The sequence below is a fragment of the Cebus imitator genome, unplaced genomic scaffold (genome assembly GCF_001604975.1).
Source record: "Cebus imitator isolate Cc_AM_T3 unplaced genomic scaffold, Cebus_imitator-1.0 Scaffold294, whole genome shotgun sequence".
NCBI lineage: Eukaryota > Metazoa > Chordata > Mammalia > Primates > Cebidae > Cebus > Cebus imitator.
The window spans coordinates 969,951-987,660 of record NW_016107609.1 but is presented as its reverse complement, the minus strand read 5'-3'; the positions used below and the strand labels follow the sequence as shown (position 1 = coordinate 987,660).

Here is a 17,710-nt window from a genome sequence, read left to right as displayed (position 1 = left end):
CTGTAATCCGAGCACTCTGGGAGGCTGAGACAGGTGGATCACCTGAAGTCAGGAGTCTGAGAGCAGCCTGGTCAACATGGTGAAACCCTGTCTCTACTAAAAATACAAAAAATTAGCCAGTCATGGGGAAGAACAAAGGTTGGGTGAAAAAAAGAAAACAAAAGAAAAAAATTAGCCAGGCATGGTGGCAGATACCTGTAATACCAGCTACTCAGGAGGCTGAGGCAGGAGAATCACTTGAACCCAGGAGGTTGAGGTTGCAGTGAGCCAAGGTCACGTCATTGCACTCCAGTCTGGGCAACAAAAGCAAAACTCTGACTCAAAAAAAAAAAAAAAATTGTCCCTCTGATATGGTTTGGCTGTGTCCCCACCCAAATCTCATCTTGAATTGTAGCTCCCATGATTCCTATGTGTTGTGGAAGGGATCCCGTGGGAGGTAATTGCATCATGGGGGTGAGTCTTTCCTGTGCTGTTCTCATGATACTGAATAATGAGATCTGATTGCTTTATAAAGGGGAGTTCCTCTACACATGCTCTCTTGCCTGCCACCATGTAAGACATCTCTTTGCTCTTCCGTCTTCTGCCATGATTGTGACGTCTCTCCAGCCATGAACTGTGAGTCCATTAAGCCTTTTTCCTTTATAAATTACACAGTCTTGAGTATGTCTTTATTAGCAGTGTGAGAACAGACAAACACACCCTCTTCCTTTTCCTTTCTCCATATGTCCCATGAGAGTATAAGCTAAAATAAGCAGGAAAAAGGTGAAGTGTGGTAAATGTAATATTTTTCTAAGAAGTAACAGCACTAGAAGACAAGCATGACTGATGTCCTTTTGACAATTACCACAAAATAAAAAACAAGAAACACAACAATAAAAATATAATTGGGTTTTCAAAGAAAAGAAGTTACATGCATATATAGCCACATACCTCATCTGAGAACCTCGGCACTGTTTCTTTTTATTATAGCTAGACACAAAATGCCCAAAGATATACAAAACAAACAATACAAATTTTAAACACTTTTACAAAGGTGAAAATATACAGAAATGAAGACTATGGATTGATGTTTGCAAACATTAATTTACTCTGAATCCTGTCTGGTATTAAAACCTAACAGTTTATCAGAATTTGTATTTGATACAACTATTTTTAAAATTGTAGTGGACAAAACTGATGAAATTCTTATCTTTAATAAATAGCCTATGATGAATAACTATTATAATTAAATTAAAACAATCTTCAACTATTCTAAGTACTCTTGCTATAATTTTGTTTATTAAAACTTTTTATTTTAGGGAACAAAACTGACCTTACTGCTATCTCAGGAAAAAGAAACAACAAACTTTCATTAAATATTCAATCTCAAATTTTAAAGCTTAAAAGTTCTTTATTTCTGCTAACCTGAAACTACTTTTGGTTCACTGCTAACTTTTAAAATATCTTAATCAATGTGATTTAAGGTCATTTTGTTTGAGGAGTGCTCATATTTTTCATCTTTATACCAAAGCAGTAAGGCAAAAAAGCAGTTCCTTTTCCAAATCAAAGAGAAAATATTCATCCATTTTAAAAGTTAAGAACTAGAACTGCTGCAAATGATCCTACCAATAGGAAATTAAGGCTGCTGTGATTTTCCTTTATATTTAAACCATAAATTTAAGATTAGCAGTGCTATTGCCTGTGAAAGTTGAATTTATAACCTTTGGGCTTGAATATAGGACATAAATATTGCCATTTCTGTTTATACTTCTGTGACACAGTGCTCAAAGTGCATGACTCTGCTACAAGATACATGCTAGAGGTGTTAAGAGCAGATTCTAGTGTTGGTGAGCATTGGCACAGTCTGCCCCAGCCTGGCACACAGATGTATAGGACACACACCACTAACATGGCATGTAGTGGGGGAGCAGGGGCTAAGGCCTTTCAATGCTCCAAAGTGTCTGAGCCTCTACTGCCAAAAGCAAGATACGTGGTTTAGAAAGAACCTCTGGGCACCAGCTAGAGTATATCCTGTTCACGGCAACATTCTTTTTTGAAGCAGGTCCTTTTAGATATGTGAAAGAGAAAAATCATGTAACCTATCCTACAAAAGATTTCCCGAAATCATTTTCTAGCATGAATGTGAACCAGGCTTCACAGTATATATCTACCAGTATTAGCACCATATTTTGGCCTGCACTGAGGTAATGATAAACTCTCAGACAGCTTTGGGTAGAAATTACAGCAGCAATCTTAAGTGGGGTGTTTGCAGCAGCATTCTTTCTAATCATTAAGTTGTATGGAAAACCATCTGAATCCACATATATATATATATATATCCAAATACATACTGAAGCGGAAAAAATACAAAGCTAGGCTAGCAGGAGAAATATAGCAAAACAACTCTCATTTTAAAATTCAAATTGTGTCATTACTGCGTTGATGAAGTCAAAGATTTTGATAAACTATACTGACCCAATAGCACAAAGCTGGCTTTATCAACCGTCAACACCCAGAATTTCATTTTTCAGAGCACGGTCAAGTTTACTGCAGGTGCTACCCAGTCAACATCCAGAACCTGCATTTACCCAGGTCCATTTGTCCTCTGCTTATTACACATTCTGTTTAATAAAAAGGTGAGTAGCCTTTCCCCAGCTATTTTGATTTGTGTAGAAAAATCTCTCTGGAATTTGTACTTATTTTTATAAAGGACGCAGTGGAAAAGATGTTAAAACTCTGTAAAAAATTGAAAAGGATACAATATGTTTCAACAGATGAAAACGTAGTTAAGAGATAACTGGACAAAAAGAGGCGATTCTCTAATTTAGTTCCTATATGCTGATAAGGTGAAACAATAATGTGAAAACAATGAAAAATTTTCAAATTGCTTTTCTTCTCTCTTTAAAATTCCTTAACATATAAAAGAAATAAGAAAGCTTAGATATAGCTAGCTTTTTGGAGCAACACAAAATTAATTTTTCAAAGAATAATTACCATTATTTATCAGACAAATATAATTTTGGAGTCTGAACAGCAATGGGATTCAGCCAGTCTCCAGTTGGAGCTGGCCTCCGCACTTAGGCAGAAGCACCAGGCCAGTGCTTACTGCTCAGGCAGAAATTTATCACGCAATTTGACCAACAGTCTTCAAAAATGCTTAGCAGTAGTATTTCCATCTGACTCTGTCGAGATTCAGGAAATAGGAGTAACATCCCCCTGCAGCCTATAGAAACATTTTTGGGGAAATAGTTTAAGATTTGTACTTAACCTAAAAATTCAGCTGAATACTGAAGACCATTCTTCAGAAAACACAAGTAAACAGTCATTCTTCTTTTAGAAATCTTCTGGTGCTAACTGCACCTAATTGGTAGTATATATGGAGGTACAGCTTAGCTACGTTTGCCAGAATGCTAATTACTATATAAGATCTTTCAGTTCCCTGTCAGTCAGTTCATTCACTTCCATGATCTTCTCTAAGTGTTCCATATATCGGCCATGGTCCTGGAGGAAGTGAGGGACCCTCATGTTTTCAGTAACTGCCAATCCTTTTAAGCGATCCACATCTTCATAAGAAACCTGAAAAAAGGAAGATGCATTAATTTTAAAATGTAACTACAAGGTACATTTTAAGGATGAATTTCTTCCCTGGGCCTTAAATGAAAGCATACAGATTATTTGTCAAACTATTTTAATAGCTGCAAAACAACAAAATCAGTGACTTACCTTTTCTTCACTGTGCTAAATAATAATGTATTTCTCAGCCCCTTATACCATGACCATATTAAAAGAGTATTATTATTATTATTGTTATTATTACTAATATTTGTCCGGTAACAGAGTTTGGCTCTTGTTGCCCAGGCTGGAGTGCAATGGTGTGATCTTGGCTCACTGCAATCTCCGCCTCCTGGGTTCAGGCGATTCTCCTGCCTCAGCCTTCTGAATAGGTGGTATGACAGGTGCCCACCACCACACATGGCTAATTTTTTTGTATTTCTATTTTTTAATTTTATTTATTTATTAAGAGACTGAGTTTCACTGTTGTTGCCCAGGCTGGAGTGCAATGGCATGATCTCAGCTCACTGCGACCTCCGCCTCCTGGGTTCAAGCATTTCTCCTGCCTCAGCTTCCCAAATACCTGGGCTTACAAGCATGTGCCACCATACCCGGCTAATTTTGTATTTTTAGCAGAGATGGGGTTTCTCCATGTAGGTCAGGCTGGTCTTGAACTCCCGACCTCAGGTGATCCGCCCCAATTGGCCTCCCAAAGTGATGGGATTATAGGTGTGAGCTACAGCGCCTGGCCATTTTTCGTATTTTTAATAGAAACGGCGTTTCATCATGTTAGCCAGGCTGGTCTTGAACTTCTGACCTCAGGTGATCCACCTGCCTTGGGCTCCCAAAGTGCTGGTATTACAAGCGTAAGCCACTGCGCCCAGCCTAAAAGATGATTTTAAAAAGCCAAATTTAATTGAATACTCTACCTTGGATCTACTCAGTTTGTCCAAAAATTAGACAACTATACTTAATATATTTGTGTGTGAGCCAGACTCTAAAACCAAACAACCCTTCTGGCTAAATCAAAATAAAAGAATCAAGAAAATAACCAGAATATAAATGGCATATTATTAAATTAGAAAAATTAGCACAATTATAGGGTGAGCATCCCAAATTCAAAAATGCAAAATCTGAAATGCTCCAAACTTTTGGAGCACCCACATGATGCTCACAGAAAATACTCATTGGAGCTTCTGGAATTTCCAATTTGGGGATTTGTGATGCTCAGCCGGTAAAGAATGTAAATATTCCAAAATTCAAAAAAAAAATCCAAAATCCAAAACACTTCCATTCCCAAGCATTTTAGAGAAGAGATACTCAGTCTGTATATTAGATTCCTGTTTCTCTTTGATTTAGGATACATAATGATTTGTGATGTGAGTCACATTTTCTTGCTTTTATTTTGAATTTCTGTAAAAAAATGCTCACATCTTTTTCACTCTCCTATTTAAGAAGCCAGGCTTTCATAGGTACTTATATTAGGTTTAAGGATGAAACTTTTAAAGTTCTGTAAGTTATCTTTATTTTTATTTTTAAACCTTTTTAAAGAGATAGGGTCTTGCTCTGTCACCCTAGCAGGAATGCAGTGGTACAATAACTTCTCACTGTGGCCTTGAACTCCTGCGCTCAAGCGATCCTTCCCACTTAGCCTCCCTACAGGCATGTGCCACCATGCCCAGCTAATTTGTTTTTGTTTTTATAGAGAGGGGAGGTTTCGCTATGTTGCCCAGGCTGGTCTGGAACTCCTAGTCTCAAGTGATCCTCTTGCCTCCACCTCCCAAAGTGCTGTGATTACAGGTGTGAGCCACCATGCCGGGCTTTAAATTATCTTTAAATTCTAAAACATAGTTGGCTTTAAATACTATGGTCTTCTGATCAATACTCTTCCAGGCTCAGTAGGAAAGCTTTAAGAAAAGCACTTGGCTGGGTGCAGTGGCTCACACATGTAGTCCCAGCACTTTGGGAGGCCATGGTAGGATGATCACTTGAGGTCAGGAGTTTGAGGGTAGCCTGGCCAATGTGGTGAAACCCTGTCTCAACTAAAAATACAAAAATTAGCTGGGTGTGGTGGCAGATGCCCATAATCCCAGCTACTTGGCAGGTTAAGGCAGGAAAATCACTTGAACCGGGAGGTGGGAGGTTGCAGTGAGCCAAGATTGCGCCACTGCGCTCCGCCCTGGGTGACGAAATAAGACTCCATCTCAAAAATAAATAAATAAATAAACTCATGTTCATATTATATCTATATTTTATTAAGGTTTTTAAAGTTTTAGTATTATTAACATTATTTATTTTATTAGGTATTTATACCAGTACATGTAATCAAAATAGGTGTGTCGATATTGGTATGGTTTAGTAATTCTTAAATTATTCTCAGTTTGTTATAGGAAAGAGTAAATATACTGACATTGGGAAAGAAGGTTCTCATTTTAAGAGATGGTAGATACAAATACAGAATGGGAGAGGAGGTTATGAAGGAATCTTGTAGGGTCTGATGTGAATTGCAGTGCCCTTATGATTTAAAAAATAGATATGATTTGTTCACTGAAAAGGTCTAGAAGCAAGAGTACTCCAATAGCAAGGGACACACCAAGAACTCAGCTTCTGTTTTAAAAAATACCAACTAAAAGGAAACAAGACTGCATTAGAGAAATGGCTGATCTTAGATTTGGGTAGGAAAACTAGAAGCTGTGCCCAGACATTTTACTACACCAGAAAACCTGGAGACCTGTTTAAGACACAGGAGCAGCCATGAAAAAGTTGAATTAAAAAATAATTCTAATTAAGTCCATAATAATACTACAAAAACAGGGAGTGACAAAGAAATATAAAAGAATTAGAAGACCTCTATTTTGTTACTACCAGTATAATAATTGATTTGGGAAAAGATCATCAAGGGTTGTAAGGGAATAATAGCCCATTCACAGATATCATCCCAAAGACAATTTATTAATATAATGGGGGAAAGGTACTTTTATAATGGGGAGATCTAGTGGTTACTAACTTAACCCAGGTGATCAAACACAGCAGGCAATCAAACACCCTGGTGATCAAATGGGGCAAAATGACACGCACCTTCTCTATTGTGATGGAATGGGAAATGCACATCACTTATGCAGTATTCTTGGCAAAAATGTTTAACCTGAATCTCATCAGAAGGAAACAATCTGATAATCCATATTGTAGGAATTTTCAAGAAAACTGTGCCAATCTTTTTTTTTTTTTTTTTTTTTTTTTGAGACAGGGTCTGTCTCTGTCTCCCAGGCTGGAGTGCAGTGGTACGATCATGGCTTACTGCAGCCTTGACCTCCTAGGCTCAAGTGATCCTCCCACCTCAGCCTCCCGAGTAGTTGAGACTAAGCCGTGTGCCACCTTGCCCGGCCAATTTTTTACAGAGACAGGGTTTCCCCATGTTGCCCAGGCTGCTCCCAAACTCCTGGCCTCAAGTGATCCTCCAGCCTCAGCTTCCCATTTCGGCCTCCCAAAGTGTTGGGATTATGGGCATGAGCCACCTCGCTAAGCCCAAGTCTTAAAAATGTCATGAAAATAAAGCAAGAATGAGGCAAGGGGAGACTATTACAGATTAAAAGAGATGAAAGATTATAACCAAATGCAATACCTAAATCTTGATTGGATCTGGGATCACAAAAGAAGAGCTACAAAGGACATTTGGGAAGCACTTTGGAAAAACTGAAGTGGACTGTATTTTAGATGTTATATTTAATCAATAATATCAAACAAAATCATATGGTCATGTCAGAAAATATCCTTTTCTTATGAGATATTATGGGGGGAAGTGTGATAGCTGCAGCTTACTTCAAAATGCTTTTATAGTTTTCAGAAAATGCTTTTTATTAAAAAAAAAAAGTATATACAAATAAAACAATATATATTCCCAAATTCCTATTCTTTATCTCTTATTGACCAAAAAGAAATTTTACAATTTGGTTCTATTACAGAACCAGATTTCTTCCCTCTTGTTATGAAATAAAGAAAATTTATTCCAACAATAAAGTAAAAATAGTGTGAATCTGAGTCTTATTTAATCCTAAACTCAAGTGAGGGGAAATGCTAATCTGGTGTGTTTGGGGACTATGTGCTATGGCTTCTACTCACCTTCCCGAGGGCAGTTAGCAGATAGAAGTCTATGGTCTCTCTGTATCGCAGGATTTGAAGAATTCCATCCAAGTATACCTGGTCTTTACTAAAACACCCTGGAGGAACCAGAATAGTGTTTACTTTCTGATGTTTAAAAAAATTACTAAGTAATTAGATATCAACCCATTACATTTACTGTAGAAATCAGTCCTGTATTAAAAATATTCCAGTTTGCCAACATTTATTTTTAACTATCTTTATTACATAAAATGTCAAGTCTTGGAAACTGCCAGGATAGTATGCAGACTAAAAGCTTAAGAATTCCTTCTCCTTACACATCCTCCCCATTGTTAAAATAACAGTCCTTTCCTAATTATAAATAGAGACTGGTAATTTTAAATATATGACTCTTAGAAATACAATTATCTCATTTTCCCCTACTCCCACCATTCAGTCATAACTCCCATTGTGCACTGAAGGCATCTGAGTGGGGAGGCCTGAGCAGGATAGTTTTAGGGCAAATAGGCCTCAATAAAGATAGTGGAGAGATGCAGAATTTTAGAAACTCCTGGTATTTAGAATATAATAACCCATCCCCTCCATTAATCAAAAACAAACTATGGTTTTAAAGCATAAATTTTGATACTGTTGCTCTCTATGTAAACAAGAACTAGAACTAGATTTTGAAGAGCATGTAGGTTTAAAAATAGAACAAAATGAATCAAGATATGAAAAGTAAGACATTTCCATGAGATCTGAACCTAGTTAGAAAAGGATGTTCTACTTACACAGTAAACCTTTTTCCCATCCTGACATAACTTGCATAATTAAAAAAAAATTTTACTCTATTAAATGAATTAAAATCCTACCACATGGAGTCATATATTGAGGAATTATTGTTAGTTTTGTTAGGTAGGCTAATAGCATGAGGATTGTTAAAAAATGGTCGTAATCAGAGATGCATATCGAAATATTTATGGGGAAAAGGACATGATGTTGGAATTGGCTTTAAAATACTAAAGGAAAATGAATTTGGAAGAATAGCTGAACCACAGTTTAAAAAAATATTGATAATTATTATGATCAGGTAATTATTACTGGAGTTCAGCATATTAATCATTCTTTTGTATACATTTAAAATTTTCCAAAATAAAACATGAAAAACACAAAAATATGTGAAGAAAAGAAAAAAGGGACTAGTTTAAAAGTGATGAGCCTCCACGGGGTGGCATATCAAAGGCAACACGGAAGCCCTGTGCATCTGAGAACAGAGTACTAAAATGCAAGCAAAGGAACCTAAAAAGAACACTCAAAAATGCCCTTGAAAAAAATAATATAAATTAAGAAACGTTTGTTTAAAAGTTATTTTGAATTTCAGGTTAAATAGATCAACAAATTTTCTTCTAAGAATATTGAGAAGAGTATTCTAAGAAATGGCAGACATGCTGTTTGTCTGAAATCCTGCCTGGAATTGGCTGTGCACACAAGAAAGACAAGGGAGAGATGTCCTTCTCTTTCCTGCTTCCTATCTTGCCTGCTCCTGGCTCTAAGGCACTACACTGTCATACGATTACATCACTAGTACGAAATGTTAATGTGGGCTGTGCTAGCAACATAACCATCACTAATTTGAGTAAGTATTTATCAAGCTCCAAATAAATAGTTTAAAAACACTCTTGCGGCCGGGCACGGTGGCTCAAGCCTGTAATCCCAGCACTTTGGGAGGCCAAGGCGGGTGGATCACGAGGTCAAGAGATCGAGACCATCCTGGTCAACATGGTGAAACCCCGTCTCTACTAAAACTACAAAAAATTAGCTGGGCATGGTGGTGTGTGCCTGTAATCCCAGCTACTCAGGAGGCTGAGGCAGGAGAATTGCCTGAACCCAGGAGGTGGAGGTTGCGGTGAGCCGAGATCGCGCCATTGCACTCCAGCCTGGGTAACATGAGTGAAACTCCGTCTCACACAAAAAAAAAAAAAAAAAAAAAAAAAAAAACACTCTTATGCTGGGCACAGTGGCTCATGCCTGTAATCCCAGCACTTTGGGAGGCCAAGATGGGTGCATCACCTGGGGTCAGGAGTTCAAGACCAGCCTGGCCAACAGGGCAAAACCCCATCTCTACGCAAAAATGCAAAATTAGCTGGGCACGGTGGTGCATGCCTTCAGTACCTGCTACTTGGGAGGCTGAGGCAGGAGAATCGCCTGAACCCGGAGAATCGCCTAAACCCAGAAGGTGGAGATTGAAGTGAGCTGAGATGGCACCATTGTACTCCAGCCTGGGCAACATGAGTGAAACTCCATCTCAAAAAAATAAAAATGGAGACTTTCTCTCTAGATTCTTCCTCCTCTCTGGGCAAGGCATCTCTGACAGAAAGGCAGCAGCCCCAGTCAGGAGCTTATAGATAAAACTCCCATTCCCTGGGTCAGAGCACCTGGGGGAAGGGGCGGATGTGGGCACAGCTTCAGCAGACTTAACCATTCCTGCCTGCCGGCGCTGAAGAGAGCAGCGGATCTCCCAGCACAGCGCTTGAGCTCTGCTAGGGGACTGCCTACCTCCCAGCAATAAAATGATCAAAATATTGATACTTGCTACAACATGAATGAATTTTGAAAACATCATGCTAACTGAAAGACGCCCACCACAAAGAATCACATATTAGATAATTCTATTTATATGAAATGTTCAAAATAGGTAAACCTACAGACATGAAAATAACACCAAAAGCAGTTGCTTAGAGCTGGAGAGAAGAGGAAAACATGGGGAATGAATGCTAATGGGTATTGGTTTCTTTTGGGACAATGAAAACATTCTGGAATTAGACAGTGGTGATGGTTATACAACTCTGCAAATATTCTAAAAATCACTGAACTGTACATTTTAAATGGTTAAACTGTATAGCATGTGAATTATATCTCAGTATAGCTGTTTTTAAAAAGTCAAAGACAGAGAAAGCAAAAATAGCAAAATGTTAACAATAGGTGAATCCAGATGAAGGGTAGATGGGTGCTCACTTTACCATTCTTTCCATATTCTGTGGGTCTGATATTTTTCAAAATTGAGCTGGGCAAAAATAATGCTAAGAAAATGTGGTTTGGGAAAACCAGTTCTGACCTCGGGTAACGAAGGCTTAATTTTTCAAAAGTGAGTGAATTTTGTGATTCAAGGATTAGGATATAAACAAAATCTCTAGACAACTACTCAGTAAGTCAGAAAACCTACAGTTAAGGGACACCCACCTGGTTGGGAAGTATCAGTCCATCCCCTCTTGGCCCGTACACAATAATCCCATCTTGTATTGGGGTCCTTGACAAACCTGCCAATATCTTTGAAGAGTTCACAAAAAGACATTTGGCTGGCTCGATAAACAGTGTAGTAGAGGAGGGCAGCCCTCCATAAAAAGGGGTCTTTTCTAAACAGAACACTGTGAATGCTTGCTAGTCCTTCCTCTGTGGGATTATTTGGCTTTAGCTCATGTTTTTTACGTCCAGTCCAATTATTCCAAGGCTGCTGGAGGTTGTTAATACCTCGAAAATAATGTGTGCCTATGGAGAAGAAAAGTTACATGAAGCAGAAATGCCATTTTTGTTTTAATTCTTCCCCCAAAGATAGATTTCATCAACAGTTCTAAAACCAGCTGGGCACAGTGGCTCACGCCTCTAATCCCAACACGTTGGAAGGCTGAGGAGGGCAGATCACTTGAGTTTAGGAGTTTGAGACCAGCCTGGGCAACATGGTGAAACCCCATATTTACTAGAAATACAAAAAATTAGCCAGGTGTGGTGGCATGCACCTGGGACCCTAGCTACTCAGAAGGCTGGGGTGAGGAGAATCACTTAAGCCAAGGAGGCAGAAGTTGCAGTGAGCTGAGATCGTGCCACTGTGCTCAAGACTTCGTGACAGAGCAAGATCCCATCTCAAAAAAAAAAAAAAAATTCTAACACCAAATTAATGTGTGCATACAAATCAAAACAAAGTAGAAAATGACCTGACTCTAATATCTCTTGGGTATGAAGGAGCGTGCACGGTCTTCAAAAGGATCACATGTCTCAAGAGAGGAGGTATAACCTTTCTAAGAATTTACTTTTTTAAAGAGAAGAATCACAGACTTGATATTTGAAAGAACCTCAAAGATACCTTAATTCAATCCCCTCAGTTTAATTTTAGGGCAAATCCAGAGCAATTAAATGACTTTCCAGATTGAATAACCTAAACATTTCCTTTTAAAAATCTAATTTGAAATGAGTCCAAGTGAAGCTCATGACTTTTTGCTAAATTTTCTTCTACTAAAAAAATAACTACTACTAAGAAAAAAACCCATTCTAAAAGAGCATTTCTTTAGAGTTAATTCCTGATATTACAAATAAACAAATGGAAAGGGTTGCCCCTACCTATTTCATGCCTTAGCATTCCCTCCAGCCAATGTTCACGTGCAGTGGATACATTGATGGTCAGAGTCGGACATCCATTTACTACTGTCATTGATGCTCGGGAAAGCAGGTCCTCAGTGAGATGAACTACAATCTAAGGGCAAGAATAAAAGTACACAGACATAAACAAAACATAAAGGTAGGCGGAGAAGCTTTCAAAGAAAAAATGGGCCTGCAAATTAACAATGTTGTTTTGTTTATAACCACCTTAAAAGTCCCAGAAACCAAGATGGAATGTACAGCCAAATCATCCAGCTACTAGGAAGCCTGAGGCAAGAGTATCGCTTGAACCTGGGAGGCGGAGGTTGCAGGGAGCCAGGATTGCACCACTACCCTGCAGCCTGGGTGACAGAGCGAGACTCTGCCTAAAAAACTAAAATAAATACAATACAGTATAATACAATACAATGCCCACAACTGACTATCACTGACAGTAACTCCTTGTGTTCTAGGGGGGAACTCCATCTACTCAGGAGGCTGAGGCAAGAGGATCGCTTGAGCCTGGGAGGCGGAGGTTGCAGTGAGCCGAGATTGCACCAAGGCACTCCAGCCTGGGTGACAGAGCGAGACTCCGTCTCGAAAAATAAAATAAATGCAATACAGTACAATACACTACAATAACTACAACTGACTATTACTGACAGTAACTCCTCGTGTTCACTCATGATTCATACCTCCCCTAGGCAGCCTTCCTTCATCATGTACCTCCTAACGTGACTCCAGATTCGAGTTTTAGAGAGCAAGCTACCACCAGTGGCTTGTTCGAATTTTTCATAACTTCCATATTTCTGTAAAGTCAGTTCCATAATATTGATAGACTGTAAAAGAAAGAGAGATAATGAAAGTTAATAGCCTCATATTACTTTGAGATGCCGCATGTTAGCTATGTTATTTATTGCAACCTATTCTAGGTTTATTGATTTCCAAAATAAACTGCAACTGAAGTGCCAAACTTTTCTAATCCTAAACAACTTCCACTCATTTTTGCAAATTTGTACAAATGCCTGTACATGTTAGCAATACGAACTCTTCCCCTGTGTTTGTTTCTCCTTAACATGCTGACAGACGGCTCAAGTACTGCGTATCTCAAATGCTAACATCTGACAGGCCTAGCAGCTGGATAGAGGGGCTCCTGGCTTCTCTAAGATCATTTGGTGATTTAGCAGGAGAACTTGGAGTGAAAGGTATGTCTCCACACAAGTCAATAGATTACCATTACCCTATGAATGAAGAAAAAAATTTTTCAAAATGTTAAAAACCTACATAAGAATCAATCAGTATGATCCCAAAAACTATTAAAATAAAATTAAAAAAAAATTTTTTTAAAGAATTGGCCAGGTGCAGTGGCTCATGCCTGTAATCCCAGCACTCTGGGAGGCTGAGGTGGGTGGATCACTTGAGGCCAGGAGTTCGAGAACGTCCTGTTCCACACGGTGAAACCCCATCTCTACTAAAAATACAAAAAATTAGCCAGGCATGGCGGGGCATGCTTGTAGCCCCAGCTGCTTGGGAGGCTGAGGCAGAAGAATCCTTGAACCCGGGAGGCAGAGGTTTCAGTGAGCCAAGATCACATCATTGCACTCCAGTCTGGGCAACAAGAGTGAAACTCGGTCTCAAAAAAAAAAAAAAAAAAAACAACAATCAATCAGTCTTCTGCAACATTCCATCTGTTTTATTTTTCTGGGCTATTCTCTGGCAGAAAACAAATTTTCAACATTAATAAGAATACTTTTATCTTTCATTCAGGGCAGGATACTATCTACTTTTCATTCTTCATAAATTTTTGCAGCAAAGGAATACGAAAGTTGAGATACTTTTTCACATATGCACAAATTAACACGCATGCAGCATGGAAGACTAAAAAAAAAAACTGGTAAGGAATCACAAATTATCAGTATCTATGGGAAAGCCATAGAAAGAAAAACCTAAGGAAAAGAAAATTGCTTTTCAAAGGCCTTTTGGGAAAAAAAGCTAGAAAATTCAACTCTATCTTACATGAATTGTTTAACAACCTAGAGAGTTCACATACATGTCATATAAAGTCTGTAGTTCGTGAACTGTCAGACTAGTAAAGAGATTACAGGTACAAGCTCTGGAGTTGATGCCATGGCTCTGTCGTCTAGCTGTGCTATCATGAGCAAGTCACTAAACTTGTTTCTTATTATTATTGTTATTATCAGACAAGGCCAGTGCAGCAGTGAGAAGGGGGACGACAGTAGAGCAAGGCTTTCAATCTGTAACTGATGTGAATAATCAATTGCAATAACTCACTACCTTCTTACCAGCCTCAGCCTCCTCATTTGTAAATGAGGATAACAATAATAGCATCTACTTCATGGTTTTATTGAGAAAATTTAGTTAACCTTTCTAAAGCATGGTGTCTGGGGCATAATAAGTAGGCAATACATATTAACTAGTGTATCATCATCAGTATGTTATCGTTGAGGACTAAACTCTGACCTTTGTTTTCCTCTCTTGCCCAAATTCCTATCTAAAGGGCCTGGGGAGTCATGCTCTTTAAACAATAAAATCTCATCAGATGGGTCTTATTTAACCATATATAGTGTGGCTTACTTTCCAACCTGACACTGGTATAACATCACGTGACTGATAAGGAATAAAAATATTTTACCCAAAATGTTTCTTTGCCATATTTTGAAAGGGCCCTGCAAAGCTGTCTTTTGTGAGGGTAAATTCTGCATCTGTAAAGAGTCTCTATAACATAACTAGATCTTTCCCTTTCTGGGCCCTCCCAGTCCTGAAGAGAACAATGGAGAGTCTAGCACCTTTTTAATGTATTTATTTTATTTATTTTTGTTTGTTTGGACACAGTGTCTTGCCCAGGCTGGAGCTCAGGGGCGTGATCATGGCTCACTGCAGCCTCAACCTCCTGGTCTCAAGTCATCCTCCTATCTCAGTCTCCTAAGTAGCTGGGACAACAGACATACACCAGCATGCTGGATAATTTTTTAATATTTCTGTAGAGACAGAGTCTTGCTGTGTTACCCAGGCTAGTCAATTCCTGGCCTCAAATGATCCTCCCACTTCCACCTCAAAAAGTGCTGAGATTACAGGTATGAGTCACCATGCCCAGTCTCTAGCACGTTTTATTTTTATTTTTAATTAAAAAAAAAAAAGAAGCTGGGCGCGGTGGCTCAAGCCTGTAATCCCAGCACTTTGGGAGGTCGAGGCGGGTGGATCACGAGGTCAAGAGATCGAGACCATCCTGGTCAACATGGTGAAACCCCGTCTCTACTAAAAATACAAAAAATTAGCTGGGCATGGTGGTGCGTGCCTGTAATCCCAGCTACTCAGGAGGCTGAGGCAGGAGAATTGCCTGAACCCAGGAGGTGGAGGTTGCGGTGAGCCGAGATTGCGCCATTGCACTCCAACCTGGGTAACATGAGTGAAACTCCGTCTCAAAAAAAAAAAATAGAGACAAGGTCTCACTATGTTGGCCAAGCTGGTCTTGAACTCAAGGTCAAGTGATCCTCCCATCTTGGCCTCCAAAATGCTAGGATTGATTATACCTTTTAAAGGTTTAAATAAGAAACATTATGCCATCTATTATCTCGAAAGGTAGCCACCTGTGAGACTTCATCTACATAATAAGAACCTTGGTCTCTAGACTCCCTTAACTTAAACCAAACACTCCTTTATATTGATTCCAGGTTTTCAGATAACTTAACTCTTTCAATCAACTGCCAATCAGAAAATCTTTGAATCTATCTATAACCTGTAAGCTCCCTCTTTGAGTTGTCCTATCTTTCTAGACCAAGCCAATGCATTCCTCACATGTATTGATTGAGACATAAGATGTTTCCCTAAAATGTATAAAACCAAGCTGTAACCCAACCACCTTGGACACATGTTCTCAGGACCTCTTGAGACTATGCCTCAGGCCATGGTCCTTCATATTCATCTTAGAATAAACCTTTTTGTAAAGTATTTTTACAGTTTGTCAACACCATTGTCTACAAATACCACCACTGTAGATCATTGCCTGACACAAAAATTATTTAAAAAAATTACATACTGCAAGTCATAATTCAACATATATATCACTAATTGAAAAATATACATTACTAATAAACTAGGTATTTAAGATATCATAATAAGAAATGGCTTCAATAGCTTCTGATCCCAAAACTGTTACTGAATGCCTTGCTATTCAAAGTATAGTCTGAAGGCCAGCAGCACTGGCATGGCATGGGAACTGGTGCCAAATGCAGAGCCACCTTCTGACTTTTGATTCAGAATCTGCATTTTAAGAGGATCCCCAGGTAATTCAAGTGCATGTAAAATGTGAGAGGGATTTCAGACAATGGCAAATACAAGTACTCCAGAAGCTGATTAATTCATATGACAGCTAGGATAATTAAAAGCACAGATTAGCATATAATTAAAAACTCATTTTAGCAAATTAGCAAAGATACTTTGCATAGACCAACCTAATGGTCACCAGCTATCCATATATCAAAGAGTGAGAAGAATGTGAGAAATGTGGCCTGAAGAACTGCAGAAGAGAAGTGATACCTTATATTAAGATATTGAACTGTTAAGATTTTTTTTTTTTTTTTTTTTTTGAGACAGAGTCATACTCTGCCGCCCAGGCTGGAGCAAAGTGGTGCAATCTTGGCTCACCTCAGCCTCTGCCTCCTGGGTTCAAGCGATTCTTCAGCCTCAGCCTCCCGAGTAGCTGGGATTACAGGCATGCACCGCCATGCCCAGCTATGAACTGTTAAGATTTTTAAATGGTTAAAAATTATTCATTTATAAAAAAGTATTATAATTTCTACTTATAGTTCTTTTTCTTGTTTTTTGTTTTGTTTTGTTTTGAGACAGTGTCTTGCTCTGTTGCCCAGGCTGGGGTGCAATGGCACAATCTCGGCTCACTGCAGCCTCCGCCTCCCAGGTTCAAGCGATTCTCCTGCCTCAGCCTCCCAAGTAGCTGGGATTACAGGCACATCCCACCATGCCTGGCTAATTTTTGTATTTTTTAGTAGGGACGAAGTTTCACCATGTTGGCCAGGCTAGTCTCAAACTCCTGACATCAAGTGATCCGCCCACCTCAGCCTGCCAAAGTGCTGGGATTACAGGCATGAGCCACCACGACCAGCGTGCTTATAGGTCTTTTAAAGCATGTACTTAATTTTGGATAAAGTTATAATAGCCTTTCTAAGGCATATGCTTACTTGGTAGGAAAATGTGGTTACTGGTTATTTATTGTAGCAAATATAAAAGTCTAGAGAATTAAGACAAACTTAAATACAGGTGTTCCTTGTTATCACAGATCACAGAATGACTAAATCAAAGAAAATAAAAGCAGTGGACTTTTGCGTGTTTGCTGAGACGGAATGCAATTCTTCTATCACAATGATACATAATAGCACATCATCTCCTTTGTTTCATCTAGACTTACATGGCACCATCATGGTGTTAACATTTATTGGGAGCTACATCAATGTTCCTGAAAGGCAATGTTAATATTCAGCTTTAAATATTACATTATATTCAATCACTCTTCTCTGAATGCCTAGCCTTTCATTATCTTTATTGATTCTTTTTTTTTTTTTTTTTTTTTTTTTTTTTTTTTTTTTTTTTTTTTTTTTTTTTAGTTTCGCTCTTGTTACCCAGGCTGGAGTGCAAT

General features: G+C 38.7%; 1 protein-coding gene across 3 annotated transcripts in view; it reads right to left on the bottom strand.

Moving 5' to 3' along the window:
- Positions 1–2,082: 2,082 nt before the first annotated feature.
- The window catches only part of KIAA0895 (KIAA0895 ortholog), a 60,405-nt gene continuing 44,777 nt past the window's right edge, over positions 2,083–17,710 (bottom strand). For all 3 annotated transcript variants that reach the window (XM_017502203.2, XM_017502204.2, XM_017502205.2), the window contains 5 exons: positions 12,735–12,878; positions 12,022–12,154; positions 10,870–11,175; positions 7,651–7,748; positions 2,083–3,555 (listed from right to left, as the gene is read on the bottom strand). In XM_017502203.2, the coding sequence (XP_017357692.1) occupies positions 3,397–3,555; positions 7,651–7,748; positions 10,870–11,175; positions 12,022–12,154; positions 12,735–12,878 (840 nt within the window). In that variant the 3' untranslated portion in view covers positions 2,083–3,396. The remainder of the gene's footprint in view (positions 3,556–7,650; positions 7,749–10,869; positions 11,176–12,021; positions 12,155–12,734; positions 12,879–17,710) is intronic.